We start from the raw sequence: 18830 nt of genomic DNA on the forward strand, positions 1-18830 counted from the left end.
TATAAAAAAATTTAAATATGATATCAAACAAGCTCTTAGGGTTTTCCTTCGAGGAAAGCGAAATGGATTAGCAAGGAATCGGAAAAATGTCATATTGTACATACAAAAGAATACAAGTCACTTGAACATGCTAACCCTGATCGCATTATTGCCAGGCTTGGGAACAAAAAGACTAATGGGATGCAAAGGTGCCAAATTTACTCAATTTACTCTCTTCATTCTAACACCAAACAATCTCATCGACTGAACCTAAAACAAACTCATCCACTGAACCTAAAACAAACGCATAAACCGCGGATTATGTAAACAATTATGACATGTCATGTTTCTCTTAGTGAAGAGTTCTTTGTTTCTCGTCGCCTTTTTCCACTAACGTGAATACAGTAAGTGATTCAAATGATCGCGCACCGGAAAATCTTCACTCTCAGAGTACTTTCGAAACAACTCCTGCACCAACCGTTCTACCTCCCTCCCTCAAGGCAAATCTTTGTCCTGCCAAATGAACACAGGGAACGTTTAGCCTTAAAAAAATTTCACAATTAAGACACGACAACTAGTCGTGTTAACTATTAACAAATAAACAAAGAAAATTCTTAGGTTTCTGTGGCAGAGATGATGTGAACAAACCTTGTTCAAGAGGAACCGGTTGAATCAGCTCAAAAACTGCAGTCACGTTGTCTCCAGGCATAACCATCTTAACATTTTCGGGCAGTTCTACCTTTCCAGTGATATCTGCTGTTCTCAAGTAAAACTGAGGCCTGTAGTTTGAGAAAAAGGCAGTGTGGCGTCCACCTTCATCCTTTGTGAGGACGTATATTTCTGCTTCAAACCTCTTGTGTGTCTTCACAGTTCCTGGCTTAGCAATTACCTGTGCAATGGGACAAATAAGTGAGGCGGAGCCATCCAACATTTACAGCAGTCGGTGCCAATACATAGTTTCGTTGCCATAATAAAGACAAAAATTTAGAGCATTCGAATAAACAATAACCAATAGAAGGATAATTTCCACATGGTATAACCTAGTTGGGCAAACTACAAGGGTTAAATATGGGTTTTAATAAAATTTCCACAAGTTGTATAAAGTAAAATAAAACCAACAGCTGATAACTTTCAGGTGCAATTGAAACCACATACCTGTCCTCGTTGGATATCTTCCCTCTTCAGACCTCTAAGAAGAAGACCGACATTATCACCAGCCTAATCAAGTGCACAAACCCATCAACAACAACAACAACAACAACAACAAAGCCTTTTCCCACTAAGTGCACAAACCCATCAATGAAATATATTTCCTGCTCTTAAAAAGCATTGGTATCTTGAAGAGTATTTAGATTAAGTCACTTACTTGTCCATGATCCAAGATTTTCTTGAACATTTCAACACCGGTCACCACTGTTTTCAAAGGAGCACCCTGAAAAAGAACACAAACTTAGGACCAGACATTCGTAGAGTGGTATTTTACCCTAAAGCTATCAAAGACACCCATATCAAAAGGTTAATGCCAACTCATAGAATGAGTTGCATATACTAAATCATCTGCTAAAGAAGTAATAAGGGAAGAATCGCATAAGAAAGCATTGCAGCACAATAAAATATAAAAACTTGTTTTACACAAACCTGATGTAAACCCAGAATCTCAACTTCCTCACCAACTTTAATGGTCCCTTGTTCAACACGGCCAGTGGCAACAGTTCCACGACCCTTCAAGACATTAAAAAAAAATTAATTAGTAAACTGACTGCTACAATGTAGCTACTGTAACACCAAAAACTAAAAAATGAAAATCAAGTGAAAATAAGGAGCAGAACAGAGCAAGGCAAAAAGAACTATGCAACATGAAAATATGGACAATTCAAATAAAGCACGTCATTGTTCTAGGAAAGCTTGTAATAATAGTTTCATGATCAAAACAATAGTAATAGTATAACACCTAATAATAGTTCAAAACAATAGAAAGAGTATAGGAACCAACGATAATATTACAATGGAACTGTACTTGGATATTATGAACAAAATTGCAGGCAAAATTTAAGACAATTCTTGTAATGAAATAACAAATGTCAATACCCTAAAGGATTAAGTTTAACTCATTAAGGAATCTGTAAATGAGTGTACCTAAATGCATCCCCAACTTACCTGAATTGAGAAAACATCTTCAATTGGCATCAGGAAGGGTTTGTCAAGCTGGCGTACAGGGTCAGGAATGTACTCATCCACAGATTCCATTAACTTTAAGATTGCCTTTTTGCCAATCTCATCATTTGTGCCTTGTAAAGCCGATAGAGCTGAACCCCGGATAATCGGAATTTCATCCCCAGGGAACTTGTAGAAGCTAAGAAGCTCTGCCAGAAATAGAAAGCAAATTTATAAGAACTTAGATTGAATATAAAGCTATCAGCTAATGAAATGATCTCTTAAATGATAAATGATTATATCTACTAACCACGGAGCTCCATTTCAACCAGCTCTATCAACTCCGGATCATCGACAGCATCAACTTTATTGAGAAAACATACAAGTGATGGCACACCAACCTGGGCAATACACACAATAAGAAAAGTATACACATTATCATACACCATAAATGCACGAGATAAAACACATCAGTTTGAACTTTTTAAAATCTAATAACATAAAATACCCACTTGGCGAGCAAGCAGAATGTGTTCCTTAGTTTGTGGCATAGGCCCATCGGGAGCAGAGACAACCAGAATACCTCCATCCATTTGGGCAGCTCCAGTAATCATGTTCTGCATATTAACCATTCATATTAGATGACTAAATCCATGCACAAGACTACTTAATATTATTCCCTCGAATTCAAAGCTTACTTTGACATAATCTGCATGTCCTGGGCAGTCCACATGCGCATAATGGCGCTTCACAGTCTCGTATTCTACATGAGCCTACAAAATAAAGGCAAACCTAAGGTAGGTGGGAATAATAATTCGAGAAGACGGGCCAGAAACAAATGGAAACTAGTAGGGGTTGTTTGGTATCCTTCTTGAGTCCAATTTCTTGTTTTTGAAACTAATGAGTACTAAGTAATTTAGCTACATTCATCATTTTCGAAAACAAAAAATTGGATCCAAGAAGGATACCAAACAGACGCCATTCCAAGAATATAAAAAGCCAAGCTGATAATAAAGACAAACTTCTAACCGTTGCAATTGTAATTCCTCTCTTTTTCTCCTCAGGGGCCTTATCAATTTCGTCAAAGGCCACAGCCTTAGCTTTCCCTTCTTCTGCCAGTACCTGAGAAAAACTCGAAACATTATATTATGATCGAAAAGTTTCCATTTTTTCCTCCAACTCTCTCATATGAACTGGGTCCGTCCCATTTCATGTGACGGAGATGGGACTAAAGTTGGGAAAGCAGTTATCTTTAGCAACATCATTTTATGCTATGTTTTATGAAGCAAATGCAGAGATAGAAATACAGCCCACAAAACCTCATATACAAGACAACCAATACATCGAAATGACCGACCTTTGTAATTGCGGCAGTCAGCGTCGTTTTTCCATGATCAACGTGTCCGATTGTTCCAACATTCACATGAGGTTTTCTGTACATGCATTCACAATACGATTACAATTCACAATCCAAAAAACTCACATCCAATGACGCAAAATCCAATTCAGATAAAAACAATTAAACCCAATAACAAAAACTCAAACGGTGCAAATCTCTCAATTAATTCGCTGCAAAAGGTCCTAATTTCTTACGAAAATGAAAAATTCAAACTTTAAGCAACAGAGACAACGAGTGAACACTAACGTGCGTGTGAAGGTGGCCATGGATCGCCACCAAGGACTAGGACTACAAGATCGGTCATTTCCGAAAGCAGCGTCGGAGATTGGAGAACCGGCGGCGGCGATCGATCCTCGGCCGCACAAGTAGATATGCGAGGAGTAGGGGAGGATGCGCCTGGACCCAGGGTTCCTGAGAGCGACCGCAGCCATTGAAATGAAGGAAGAAGCAGAGAGACAGAGATGGACTTTTGGCTTCACAGCCTTCCCTACTCAGTATGGCGGAGATTTGAGCGTTGGGGTTTTAGGGCTTTTGGGGATTTCACGAGGGTTTTTGCGGACGGGCGATTTTGGTTAGAACTTAGAACCCGTTAAAACGCACCCGTTTCAATCGGAAACATTTCCTCTCTGGGTCTCCTACCAAGGCTATGGGATCAAATGATCCGGGCCTTTGAAATTTCATCTAACGATTCACCTATTTTGATGCTTTAAAAGATATAATAATTTTTAGCTGTTGGATGAAATTTCAAAGACCCAGATCACTTTATCCAGCCCGTCTAACGACCTGTATTAAACAAAACCAATATGATTACGTATTATGTAATTAATTATCTTTTGGTCTAGTGATATTAATTTATTTATAAAATAAGATGTTAAACTATATCAGACTCTTTCATGTTAAATAAGATGTTACATCAGAGAGATTTATAAACCTAAATATAGTTGTGGGTTGGAACTTGGAGGACAAAATACATGAAATTTCAAAAACTAGAAGGAAAAACTCAAAGTTTATTCTTCAGTTGGACAATGTGAAAGAATATTATTTATGTATAAAACTAAATCAAACTTTAGATTTTTATTTTTAAGAGTTAATTATTTGTTTATAAAATAGGATGTAAAATATAGTTTTGACTATAAGCAAATAGAATTTAAAATTTTTGTGTAAACTAAAAAAAAATATATAGTTGTTGACCCTAAAAACTACCAAGCCTACATGGCGTGCAGGCCGAGTAATCTATAAGCTAACTACGTCATTCGGTTGAATGCGAGGCGTGCCAACTCGTTGGCCGAGCTCGGCCGAGGAGTAAATTTGTTGATGTTGCGTTGGGTGCGCGGCCGACTTCTGCGTCTTGTGATTGCGGCCGATGAAGGAACACGTCTCGGCCTCTTGGGTTCTCGAACCTGAAGACAAGGCTACTATTCTTACGAAGTTCACGAATCGTCGTCGTCGGATTCGATTACAGTGATGGTATTCGTCAGAGTAAACTCACGCCGAATCGACACCAAAGTGTAAGGGCACAAATACTCAAAGTGGATATGAGTCTTAATAGTGAACGTGGTTCGGCCGTCTGAATGCCGAACTCTAAATCCCACTTGAGAGTATCCAATCATAAAATAACTCGGCGAGCAATGCGCCGAGCTCAGTAAGCTATAACACCTCACTTCGCCGAGAAGGCTAATGAGATGACCATAATCAACAAGGATTCGGAAACCCTTCTCGACCGAGACTTGGATAGGTAACCAACCGTCCTCGCCACAGTGCTGTTGATGCCAACGGAAGATGCTGCGAGATCGGCTGATTCTACGGCGACAGAGTTATCTATGCCGACTGAAGATATCACTGGTTACTTTCACAGTGCTGTTGATACCAACGGAAGATGTGTCAGCGAAAAGATAAAATAAAAAATGTCAAGTTGTTAAGAGAGTTTGCGCATGGTAGTTGTGTGTTGAATTAGGGGGGCCTCTGAATGGTGCACGACCTCTCATATTTATAGTGATGTATATCTGCTGCGGCATCCAGGCTAAAATAATACTCCTCGAAATATTATCTTTAATACCCCACGGATTGCTTTTCAATTCTATCTCCTGCATGCAATCTCATCTTCAAATTAGTCTTTGATTTGATAATGTCTGACAACATCATCATCACCCTAAAAAGTCCTAGCCACCCTAGGCTTCTTAAATGTCACCATTATCCAATACTTTTATCTTGGCATTCCCCCATACTTTCAGACTAGGTGCATGCAACGAACGTGATGTCAATCTTTTGAAGATACATCCAGGCCATTCTAATCCGATGCATAGCTAACAACTCCAAATTATTCCGGACTGTTCTGCTTGTTTGGAGGTATAATTTGCATCTTATCTTATCCCATTCAAGAATATGTCAAGATAACTCATAAAAAAATTATTATTATGATAAAACCCATAATATTATCCTTTAGCAAAAATATCTCCATTTTTCCATCCGACGGTTGAGAACCATGCTCACTCAACGGCCTCGATTACTCGGGCCAATGATGTAAAATCATGTCTAAACAATAGTACATACTAAGTTTACCAAAAAATATATATATAATACTAAATTATTTAAAAAGACTAAAAGCATGAGGTTAGGCATATGTACAAGCTAGCCTTATAATGCCTTCGCCTCTGTTTATACCCGTGGACACTAGATATATTCAATTAGAATTTTGAAAGAGTTTCGGTGAATTAATAATTTCAAGGTATTAAATTAGATTTTAAGAGACTTTATATAAAAATTTAGGTGTATTTAATTGGGAATTCTAAAGATTTTTGTGTAATTATATTGTTGTTTAGCAAAATATTGTGAATTCACAATTAAATAATTTTAAAAAGAGTAATGCTAAGAAGACTAAATTTGTAGAAAAAAATTTAGAAACAAAAAGATATGGAAGTTGATGATTGGTTTATTATTTAAACGTTGATAAACGTGTTCATCAACGCTTAAATAACGAGACTTCAGCTTCCTTTTAAAACTCAACTTCCTTTTATATTTTGAGTTTCCTTGGTCCGTAAGTTTCATTATTTCTTAAGTCGTAAGCTCTTCCATATATAACGAGACTTCAGCAGCAGTTTGTTACTTTGATTAATCCTTGATCGGAGAGATGCGAATTTGGGAGGGAGTATGGTGGTGTTTGGGTGCACTTGCTCTTTACCTGCCCGGATGGAGATTCAGCAGGTAAGTAATTAACCTAAGATTTTATATTAAGCAGAGATTAAACTTAATTAGTAACGAAGTAACGATTAATTATCTATTTTCAAATTATTATAGAAGTTAAATTTCTTTGAGGTATCACTTAATAGTATTCTTTACAAACGAATATTATGGACGGTGAGTTGAATACCAATCTATTTCTCGACGCCTTAGCGTAAATATATTGTTGTAACAAACTGATGTTTTGTGATTTTACAGTGATGCAGATGTTCTTGAGTCGGTCCCTCGGATTAATCCGATGAGTGAATTGGGTATGTGCCTCTTTTTCGAAAGACATGAATCGGGTTACTTGCACATACACTCTCTGAGGTTTCTCGAGTTTTCACAAAACTTCCTAAGATTTTGAAAGTAACACAAACTCTCCTTGGTTTTCTAATCAACCGGTGAATATAATATTTGAGTACTAAATGAGTAGTTTACACCGAAGGACATGCGTATATTATTTTTCTAAAAGCGATATTGAGGGAGCGAGAACTTAAAACGCGCAACCTCGGATGCAAGGGTGAATGCTTTAGCCGCTCGAGCCATGAGCCCGTTGCATATTGGACAATATGTGCCATGAGCCCGTTGCATATTGGACAATATGTTTTGAAGTAAGAGGATAGATGATAGCAGCAGTAGGAGAAATAACATGATGATGGGAAACAGATAGACTTTTAAACGCATTTTTGTATGGAACATTGCTAGGAAAGAGATTTATTTGCTATCGATGCTGTTAGTTCGTCGGCTTTGATTTGTTTCCTACATAACGTCGAGTTGTCTTGTTTCATTTGTCAGCCAAACTGTTGGAGTTTAGGCGGACACCTTTGGTGGTTGGAGTTTCTGGGACCGTTTGCTGTGAAAATCCAATCCACTGTGAGTTTGCTGGTTTACGAGGCGTAGTTGTTATGCAAACGGTACAGAAATGATAACTTCAAACGTCGTACATGAATTTTGAGTGCTTTCTTTACTGGTGATTTTTGATATCGACTTCTTCTTTAGGCAGCACAAAGGTTTCTGAAACGCAACGAGAAAGGTGAGTGGCAGATGGGTTATACTTCGCTACTTTCAGAATGTAAAGAAGTGCCCTGGTATTTGGTGAGTATCTGCTCGCTGTCACCTCTCTCTCTCTCTCTCTCTCTCTCTCTCTCTCTCTCCCTCTCTCTCTCTCTCTCTCTCTCACATGTTCATTGTTGTGCTTGATGGTGATGGTGGTTCCTTGATTTTGTATACCAGGATGATGGAACTGGCCGGGTGAATGTGGTCGGAGCTACAGATGCCTCAGGCTTTACATTTCCAGCTTCAAGTGGTCAATTTGAACAGTCCAGGAGATGCCACAAATGTGAGATGAACAGACTCGAATGTGAGACAAAGAGAAGCGTCGAGCGTGAGAGAATAGATGACCGTGAAGGCATCAAGGTTTGTATTGTTTAGTAATATGCATATTTATATATGGTAAAACTTCATCGGTTTTTTATCACAAATTGTCCTTTATGTTTTGGCAACTCATCAGTTTGGTTCTTCATGTATTCACTTGCTCATCAGTTTAGAATGTTCAAATATATTTTGTCACTCATCTTCGACTTTGGAGCTCTTCCCCGTTGATTGAAACACAAACAGAGAGGGAGGAAAACATGGTGCTGCTGCTGCATTCTCAAATTGAATTGAGGACCTAGAAGTCTATGAGAACTTGCCAGGGGGCGAGTGGTTTCCGTTTCAGATTGCGGGACTGAGTTTAGGATCTGGGAGTTGACTGTGGGGTTCTCGGAGGTGGCAGCTTGTTGGATGAGCGAGTTAATAGATGAAGGACCAAACTGATGAGTTGCCAAAACATAAAGGACCATTTGTGATCAAAACCCAAATCGGTTCAACTAACATTTTTGCTATTTTGTCTTAGTTACTGGGAGTCCAGAGAACTGAGCATGTACTTCCAATTGGTATTTCTCTGAGTGTTGTTGGTGAGGTATGTTTGAAATGCTATGAACTTGTGATGTTAGGCCACTTAATATATACACCAATCCTTAGGTTTCAAATTCATGTTCAGGCCGTCAAAGACAACGTTGGTACCATTCGCATTCAAAAACCCCACAAAGGGCCATTTTATGTCTCCACCAAATCCATCGACGAGCTCATTGCGAGCCATAAGAACTGGGCAAGGTTTGTTTTTGCAATGTACACTACTCATCCGCGTCTTTTTGCGCCTTCTCTGAAGCACAATTAATATAAACATCTTTACCAGGTTTCTGAAATGTGCATCTTTTGGTGTGGCTGTGATCGGTCTTACTTTGAATGCCGCTGAACTTGATAAGTACATCAGGGAAAGACTGCGCCGCTCCGAATGGATGAGAAGCAGGAGAAGGTAAGTTTTGCCCAAGTTACATTTATTCGGAAACTTACTGCAAGTAAAAGTCACTGGTTGTCATCACTGCCTCTGTGGATAGAAGCGCATTTTATTTAACCCCAGATATGATTCTTTTTTTTTCCTTCATAATTTGAACTGTCTGTTGAGACCGATCGAAATTGAACTTCCTGTCTGTGCAGGGCTGCTGCTGTAGCTGATATAAGATCTCGGCAACATAATGCAGGTAGGTATATCGCGGAGTATCCACATTACAATGCTACTTGTCATATGATTCGTATAATATATCGCTTGGAAATGTACCAAAACGCTTTAACATTTTTTTCTCCCAGGTTCATCGGACACAAGGGCCGTTGCTGCAGATTATATAAGATCTCAAAGAGATAATGCAGGTAGATATATAGCGGAGTGTCCTCGTTACAACACTATTTATCGGATAATATATGCTCGGAAATGTGCTGAAAGGCTTTAACTTTCTTTTTTCTTCTCCCGGGTTCAGGCGAAAGGGCTGCTGCTGCACCAGACGGGGCCAATTCATGTGTGATATGCCTTGAGCAGCAGTACAATGTTGTTTTCATCCCGTAAGAACTGGCTTTTCGATATTTGAGTCAATGGATCGTCTAGTGTTCCCTTATAAACTTAGCACACTTGTGACTTATTTATTGTATCAGGTGTGGTCATATGTGCTGTTGTACAACTTGCTGCTCGCAGCTGACCGAATGTCCCCTCTGCCGGCAACCATTTTCTCAGGCGGTGAGGACATTCCGCCCTTAAGAGAACGCTTAATGCGATAGGTGGTCTGGTAGATCGACGAAGAGATCTCGTTGATATGATAATATTTTTTTTCAGGAATCTGTTAGACTTCAAGTGTTCTTAGCTTAAACTGGAAGTCTGAGTTTTGTTATGCGTAATAAATATGCATCGTGTTATAAGGATAGGATGTCCTGACCAGCCTCACCTCATTTCTAAACAGAACTGTTCTCCTAGACTAGACTTCAAGATTCAAGAAAATGGTGGTCATCAACCATTTGATCGTAATCTATTATGGACTCACTAACTTTTTCTATTGTACTTTCTCATAACTTTTTCTGTTTTACTTTTTCATGTTGGATTAAGATCGAACGGTGGGTGACCACTATTTTCCTTGACCCTGAGGTCTAGGAGAGCACGTCTCCATTACTAAAACCCACTTTCACATAGAATGAGACCATGTGAATTGAGGTTGGTACTCATGCTTTCTTACGTTGAATTAAGATCGAGCGATGGGCGACCGCCATTTTCTTTGACCCTGAGGTCTAGGAGAACATGTCTCCATTCCTAAAACGCACTTTCACATAGAATGATACCATGTGCATTGAGATTGGTACTTATGCAAGATCGAATAGAACTCAACACTTAGCATTACGGTGTAGTAATGTTTCTCGTTACTAGTTTGTGAAAGGTCTTAACTTTTTTTTTTTTTTTTGAACAAATGTGAAGAGTCTTAACTTCGATTCTCATATAAACGTATTCAGACCAAATTATTATGATTGACCCATTGTGTGGCTTATTAACTCAATCCCCATCATTTTTAGTGTAAATAATATGGTTGTATTAAAAAGTAGATTATAAGCCTCCAGATCAAATGACTATGGCTAAGATGGCTGACCATTAGACGACGGCCGAATCGAATTCTGATTCAGAAGCACTCGACGGTTGATGGAACCTGGAGCTCCCCTGAGCTCTGGCTAATGACCGGTCAGCTGGTGGAAGTACTTTAGCAGCGATTGCCAACAGTTGATGCAGAATGAGAATTCATAGGGGGGTAACATTGTGGTCTCTCCAAATCCCCTCGGTACTGTTTTCTCGTTTCGGCTCATCCTCAAATTAACGTCCTTCGACGCTAACAAGCCAGAAAACTAACAGCGAAACCATACAGATCATTTTGGGGTTTCCTTCCAAGGAAAACGAAATGGATTTGCAAGGAACGAAATTGTAAATGCAAAAGAACATACATTACTTGAACAAACTAAACCCAAAGGTGCATGAAAAAAGACTCGATTTACTGTTCAGTCTAACACCAGACAATCTCATCGACAAAACCTAAAACAAACGCATAAAACGCGGATTATGTAAATAATTAACATATGTCATGTTCCCAAGTGAAGAGTTCTTTGTTTCACCGCGCCTTATTCCACTAACGTGCACATAGAAAGTGATTCAAATGATCCAGCACCAGAAAATCTTTATTCTCAGAGTACTTACGGAACAACTCCTGCACAAACCGTTCTACCTCCCTTCCTCAGGCAAATCTTTGTCCTGACAAATGAACATAGGGAATGTTTAGCCCTCAAAACTTTTCACAATTCAGACTCGACAACTAGTCGTATTAGATATTAACAAATAAGCAAAGCAAATTCTTAGGTTTCTGTGGCAGAGATGATGTGAACAAACCTTGTTCAAGAGGAACCGGTTGTATCAGCTCACAATTTGCGAACAAAGCTGCGAACCCCATATAACGTATGATAGGCCAGGGCTAAAGCTGAAATCTCGAGGGTGATGGGGATGAGCTTTGATGAATAAAAGAGGAGTTGGTAGTATTTTTCAAAGGTGAAGCAAATCAAACCCATTTTCATATAAAGAAGATAAAAAAGAAGAACTACAGTAGCTAGGACAACCCCTGAGATTCTATTGGTAATTGAAAATGTCGAATTGAGATGTGGCTTATAAACAGGAAGATGAGGAGATAATGGGCGAAGGTTCATGTTATTAGGACTAACGGTCCCTTGTTCAACAGGGCCAGTGGCACCAGTTGCAAAACCCTTCAAGACATTAAAAACAAAATTAATTAGTAAACTGACTGCTACTGCAACACAAAATAAAAGAGTGAAAACCCAGTGAAAATAAGGAGAATCACAGAGCAAGGCAAAAAAGAACCGTGCAACATGAAAATATGGACAATTCAAATAAAGCATGTCATTGTTCTAGGAAAGCTTCTCAATATAGTCTCATGATCAACGCAACGATGATATTAAAATGGAACTGTACTTAGATATTATGAACAAAATTGCAGGCCAAAGTTAAAACACTTCTTGTAACGAAATAACAAATGTCAATAACCTAAAGGATTAGGATTAATTCGTTAAGGAATCTCTAAATCAGTGCCTAAATGCATCCCCAACTTACTTGAATTGAGATCAAAACATTATATTATGATCGAAAAGTTTCCATTAAGGAATCAAAACAGCATATTATGACCGAAAAGTTTCCATTAAGGAATCATACAGCATATTATGACTGAAAAGTTTTCATTTTCCCCCAACTCTCTCATATGAACTGGGTCCGTCCCATTTCGTGCGTGTCGGAGATGGGACTAAGTTGGGAAAGCAGTTATCTTTAGCAACATTCCTTCATGCTGTGTTTTATGAAGCAAATGCAGAGATACAAATACAGCCCACAAAACCTCACAAAAAATACAATCAATACATCGAAATGACGGACCTTTGTAAGTGCGGCGGTCAGCGTCGTTTTTCCATGATCAAATCCAACATTCACATGAGGTTTTCTGTACATACATATGTAAGTCGATTACAATTCACAATCCAAAAAACCACATCGATAGAACATAGATATGCAACTTCAATGACGCAAAATCCAATTCAGATAAAAAAAATTAAACAGGCCAATTAAATCCTATATATATATATATAATAAAAAAATAAAAAATAAAAACTCAAACGGTGCAAATCTCTCAATTAATTCGCTACAGAAAGTCCTAATTTCTTACGAAGAATGAAAAATTAAAACTTTAAGCAACACAGAGACAACGAGTGAATACTAACATGCCGGTGAAGGTGGCCATGGATCGCCACCAAGGACTAGGGCTAAAAGATCGGTCATTTCCGACAGCAGAGTCGGCGATTGGAGAACCGGCGGCGGCGATCAATCCTCGGCCGAACAAGTAGGATTGCGGCGAGTAGGAGAGGATGCGCTTGGAGCTAGGGTTTCTGAGAGCGGCCGCAGCCATTGAAATGAAGGAAGAAGCAGAGAGAGATGTTTTGATAGGACCTTGGTTCCGATCCGCCAGAAGGAGAGAGAGTTAGACTGAGTTAGAGAGAGAAGATTAATATACTCAGCTCATGACCCGTTGAAGGGTAAATACGTCATATTCAGAAATACGATATGCATACTCTACATGGGCCTAAGAGCGAGCCTACCCCTCCCAATCACTCCCAAAAACTAGTGCTTAAAATTTCAACACATGTCAAAATATTGATCTGTGTTGTAAATAGTGTATGTATGCCCACATGCACATAGTAACCCCACATGCACATAGTAAACATTTCACAAGTTTAATAGTGTTTTGTTTGCTCTATAAATAGAGCATTACAAGTGTTCAAAAGGGGTGATAAAAAAAAGGAAGAATTGGAGATGAATGTGAGGGACTCACGGGAGAGAGAGGAAGGAAAGGAAAGAGAGAAAAGAGAGGAAGATGAGAGGAGATAATAGAGAGGGTTATCTTTGTACTCTTATTATTTCAAATTATAATGAAAGCACCACTGCTGCCCCGAGGACGTACTCCAGTCACACTGACTGTAGAGGAACCTCGTAAATTTTGTGTCTTGTTTCATTTATTCCACTGCACTCATAGTCGATTTTACAACACGTTATCAGCATGAGAAGCTCTCATGTCAGTGGAAAGCACAACGCCACAGATCATGTTCACCTCCTTCAACTGGAATCTCACAGATAAGAAACAATTTTCATTTCATCTTCAAATCTCAGTACAATTGATTTTCTTGAAGCAACTATATATATTGTTGTATGACTGTATATCATCCTTTGCAGAAGCAAAAGAGTACATACTCAAAATTCGTAAAGAATTTGACAGCTATGTAAACAGCCTCTGAACTCCAACTTGCGGACCTCGGATTAAAATACTTTCTTCTTGAAAGTTGTTCGTCCACTCAGTATCTACAACATATCAAAATTTCAGAAAACTTTAACGGTGCGATCGTTGCAGATGTCTGAAATACTAAACCAGTTTCCAATTTCCGCAGAAAACTGGACAGCCACCTTATGAGTACCATAACTCTATTTCTGTAGCTCAAATCGAAATTGTTTCTTCACGAAAGTTGTTTGGTATCCTCTTATCCATATCATACTAAAATTTGAACTAAATCTAACGGTTTGATCTTTTCATAAGTTGCAGACACTCTTGACTCCAAAACTTATGGGAACCGTTTCGACTTTTTCGAAACTCACCGGAGGAGGAACACCAATTGGAACTTGTTGTTACTTTTACTTCCTGAGTAACTAAAAGGACTTGTTGTTGTGAAATGAAAACATTAATAAAATAAGGACAATTTGGATGGGTGCCCCGACAGAAGTGAAGGGAAGAAATAATAAAAAATAATAATAAAGTTGATAGTGGGAAGTTGATGAGACCATCACCATTATGAAAAGAAATAATAAAATTATATATTTATTTATGTGCATGGTGTTGGTTTAAAGCCCATGTCACAAGTTATATTTATTTAAAGCAATTTATTTACAGTGGGTAGAATTATTACCCTTTGCCTTAAAGCTTTGATATTTATGTGAATGGTGCTGAATCAAAGCCCTTGTCACAAGCTTTATTTACTTTAAAGCAATTTATTTACCATGGACGGTTTTACCGCCTATTGCTTTAAGTTTTGATGGTGCTGAATTAAAGCCATTGTCACAAGCTTTATTTACTTAAATGCAATTTATTCATTATGGCTGGAATTACCGCCTATTGCTTTAATTTATTTATTGTACTTATCTTTTGTTACAATGAGTATATATAAGACCCAAAGTTCCTTGATCAGATCAGAACCTGCAGTTTCTTGATCCTCATCATATAAAATGATTGGACTCGAAGTTCCATCATACAAAAAGATCAGGCATGAAGTCCTTTGATCCTGAAGATCAGGACATGAAATTCCTTGATGAGTACCTTAAGTTTGAAGTGCCACAGTGCCTCAACTTAATTATAATAAAGGTCATAAAAGTCTCAGTCCATAGACTATTTAATAAGGACCAGAAGTTCCTTATGTCCATACTTAAAATGGTTTAGCAAAAGCATTTATTAAGCGGATGAAATTGATTACCCGCGCTCTGCTCATGAAAACGAAATTATCAGTTTTCTACATGGGGACATGTCATTTTACATGACGCATTATTAAGTTCGGATGAGACCAGTTTCCAACCATCAATATTGCTCAGTACAACTCGTGTTTGGGAACTAGCCAAACATTATACATTTACGAGTTTTTGGTTGTGTTATCTATGTGCCTGTAAGACTGCCACAACGTACTGAAATGAGGCATCATCGTAGATTAGGCATTGATGTTGAACACTATCTATCATTCAATATTTGGAACCCTTGACTGGGGATATGTCTACCGCATGATTTGCGGACTATGATTTTGATAAGACAGTTTTCCTGCCATTAGGGGGAGAAAATAACATCGTTCCAGAAGAACGATGAGAAAATATCATTCCAGAAGAATGATGAGAAAAGACCGTTCCAGAAGAACGAAGATAATTTGTCTTATTTTGATTCACGAAACAAACAATGAGAAAATGAAATTGGAATAATTGAATGATGCAACGAAAGTGATGAAATCACATATACTTACTGCAAATGTGCCTACAAGAATTGATGTCCTCATTGGACAATATAATGAGGCAGTAAATGATTTATCTGTTGCACGTCTGAAGCGTGGCAGACCTTTAGACTCAAAAGGTTCAGTCATTCGAAAAAAAAAAAAAGGAATATGGCACTACTGAACTATTGCATTCCTGAAGCATAATTGTTGCATGCCAGAAGCATGACAGTCTCTGCATGGATAATACGTTCTAGAAAGGACAATCCGCAGACATGGGAATATTGATGTCTCTTGCATGTAGCATGATAGACGTATAGGTTCCAATGACTCAACTCCTAGAAGTGGAGATTAAAATCCAAGCTCTATAACGCTCAAAATGAGGTTATGATCCGAATTCTCTAAATTACGACTATCCTGGAAGCGATAGTATAATGCCCCTGAAGAGGCAATGGATATCCAAAAGAAATAAAAAAAAGCTTTTATGCATGCGCATGCATATGAGAATATGGGATCACAGATTGATGATAACCAATGATAATTTTGGTTTTTACAAGTAGCTACTAAATTCATCAATGAGCTGTGTTAATATTGAGTCACGTTCTTTTGTTCGTCGACAAAAGAAAAATTATTGGCCAAAATGGAGAAAGGCAATTCCATTACAATTTTGTAAGAACGTGGGCAAATGAACCTATATATATTTGAATACAATACAAATAGCCAAAGGATGTTGAACCAAGGAGGTTATATATGGGCATTTGTAATACAGTGTAATACACTTACATGATATGACACAAGGTTGTAAACGAGTTCATATGAATGGAGAATTATATACGAAGGGTTGTGAGTCGCCCACATTATATCTCCATAAGTAAATCCCTCAAGTATACATGGGAGCAAATTGCTCTGTATAAATTCCAAAGGAAAATGTATCATGAAGTGTAGAAAACCCTTGAATGATTCAAATTGCTTGAAGTAAGCCTCTAAAGGGTAAAACATAAAATATGTACTCAATACCAATGGATGATATAAATTGCCTTAGTGAGTACTATCATTATGATATTGTTGCAACATACTAAAATCTCTTGCAAGAGTCAATGACATTAATTAGAACTCTTGAAGAGTTGATGATATTAAATTGGGACTCCTGAAGAGTCTAGAAAAAATTATAAAGTGTTGAAGGAATTATTGTCTCGAGCTGCAGATCGAACAATCTACCAACACGAATCTTATCCATGATATTTATGATATTAAAATAACCATATGGATTGAAGATTATGAGTTGAATACTCATATGATGAAGACACTAAGAATAATCATTTATCTTCGTGAGGGTAAAGATAAATTAATACTTGGTCCAGAAGTACCACATCTTAGTGAAGTATATGCTTTATTGTATTTGGCACAATACATTGAATGAAATAAAGCTTATATATATTAATATCTCCAAGAAATTACAGATATGTACATACACATGAGTTAAAACAAACAAACAGGATGGAGCCTTCACAAAGGTTGCTCATGTGAAGCCTCAGTACTCGGAAGTACCCCAGAATGGGGAGGCACTGGAGATTGATCATGTGGCACCCCAGTACTTAGCAAAACACCAGAAGGGGAAGGCATCAGTTGCTTTCGGAATCTAGCAACGAACCTCTGGTGATCACTTTGAATCCGACTTTCGGATTCCTGCAGTTGGACGAGCTTTCTTTTCATGCTCGTAGAGTAATTATTTGCAAGCACGTGTAACACCCTGTTCTCGTGCTTGAGCCCTCTGATCTCTTGTTTAAGACTTGCCACATCCGCCATCAATGATTCAACTTGGCGAGTTTAAGCAAGTAGGCGTTGGCTCATATTGGAAACAGAGCCAGCACACTGAACACTGAGAGCCAATGAGTCTTGAACGACCGACTCTTCAGACCGTTCTGAAATGATCTTGTTATCCCTTGGAGTGAGAAGATTCCTAGCTACCACAGTAGCGGTTATGTTATTCTTCATCACAGAGTCCCCAACCGTAAAAGGACCATTAGAAGATAAGAAGGACGGACGCCATATATTATCCTGACGCTGCTCGTCTGTATCACTCCTAAGACTCAAATCTAGGCAAATGTTAGATGGGCAAGTCATTTTTCAGAAATGATGAAGGAAAAACAGAGGTCAAATAAAATTTCAGAAGTGCAAGATATAAGAAATTTCTACAGGCAGCAACTTTCTGAGCATACTCTTGAACACAATTGATGTCTCTATAAAAGAAGAGGCAGCAAAGCCACTTGTTCAAAGATCGAAGAGGCACCGCTCTCCGAATTTCAAAAGCCATATTTTCCTGAATAAAGTTTGTTGGCATTTTTCAGACGTAATCCCAGCTTTTTCAGATATCGCGTGCAACTTTGTCAAAGATATCTGACAAAGTTGAAAATGCGTAAATCTTACTGTTCTATTTACACCACAGTTGCTGACAAGAGTAAAAGCACAGCACCACCACTTGCTATTGAGAAATCTCTATATATGTCGACCTCTGTTCTCCATAACAAGGCAGACCTGCAACACTGCAAGAATACCAAACTCTTCCTCATCTCCGAGAATGCATCTTCAACATAGCATCTCGAAATACTCAGTTTTCTTCCTCTCCGAGAATACCTCTTCAAACATGTCACACCAGAGCAAGATTATCACATATCTTCAGGGACCAGAGCAAGATTATCACATATCTTCAGGGACCAGAGCAAGATTATCTCATATCATGCAATCTCCCTGTCCTTTCCTTTGTCCTTGTTCTTGCCTGCGAAGACAAGGATAAAGAAAGCAATATGTCGGAACCTCCACTCAAACTCCCGGTAAGTAACCGACTGCCTGGAACCTTTCCTGATTGCTTACCTAGTGTTGCTCTCGAGTAGTCATCTTCAACAGTTGGAGTTGGGTCTCCAGTCACCAAGAAGTGATGAACCATCCAAATGCAAGGGTTGCACTCCACTCCGGCATCAGAGGGCAAATACTGCCGGAGAAGATGCCACACATGCATGGGGGAAAAGCAGGGAAAATACTACTTAAGCAAGGGGAGCAAGTAAGGAAAGTGAAAATGATACATTGAAGCATGTGGAGACAAGCGCAACAAACG

General features: G+C 38.5%; 3 protein-coding genes across 3 annotated transcripts; 1 reads left to right on the forward strand and 2 right to left on the reverse strand.

Moving 5' to 3' along the window:
* Positions 1–41: 41 nt before the first annotated feature.
* On the reverse strand, positions 42–4211 carry LOC103449073 (elongation factor Tu, mitochondrial-like). Its single transcript, XM_008388348.4, has 12 exons — positions 3779–4211; positions 3491–3566; positions 3163–3255; positions 2832–2906; positions 2646–2750; positions 2444–2534; positions 2137–2342; positions 1618–1701; positions 1346–1411; positions 1135–1197; positions 628–868; positions 42–492 (listed from the first exon to the last, which is right to left on the reverse strand). Exons 1-12 carry the CDS (start codon positions 3961–3963, stop codon positions 425–427), a joined length of 1353 nt encoding a protein of 450 aa, XP_008386570.1. The 5' UTR covers positions 3964–4211; the 3' UTR covers positions 42–424.
* A 2397-nt stretch (positions 4212–6608) lies between these two features.
* Positions 6609–10145, forward strand: LOC103449072 (E3 ubiquitin-protein ligase SP1-like). The gene is made up of 12 exons (XM_008388347.4): positions 6609–6733; positions 6968–7020; positions 7547–7665; positions 7751–7846; positions 7985–8167; positions 8646–8711; positions 8793–8905; positions 8988–9107; positions 9290–9333; positions 9440–9499; positions 9607–9688; positions 9779–10145. The coding sequence occupies exons 1-12, from the start codon at positions 6660–6662 to the stop codon at positions 9879–9881; spliced, it is 1113 nt and encodes a 370-aa protein (XP_008386569.1). The 5' UTR covers positions 6609–6659; the 3' UTR covers positions 9882–10145.
* A 934-nt stretch (positions 10146–11079) lies between these two features.
* On the reverse strand, positions 11080–13242 carry LOC103449071 (succinate dehydrogenase subunit 3-1, mitochondrial-like). Its single transcript, XM_008388346.4, has 4 exons — positions 12929–13242; positions 12588–12651; positions 11541–11908; positions 11080–11405 (listed from the first exon to the last, which is right to left on the reverse strand). Exons 1-3 carry the CDS (start codon positions 13111–13113, stop codon positions 11570–11572), a joined length of 588 nt encoding a protein of 195 aa, XP_008386568.2. The 5' UTR covers positions 13114–13242; the 3' UTR covers positions 11080–11405; positions 11541–11569.
* Between the last annotated feature and the right edge of the window lie 5588 nt (positions 13243–18830).

The sequence above is a fragment of the Malus domestica genome, chromosome 11 (genome assembly GCF_042453785.1).
Source record: "Malus domestica chromosome 11, GDT2T_hap1".
NCBI lineage: Eukaryota > Viridiplantae > Streptophyta > Magnoliopsida > Rosales > Rosaceae > Malus > Malus domestica.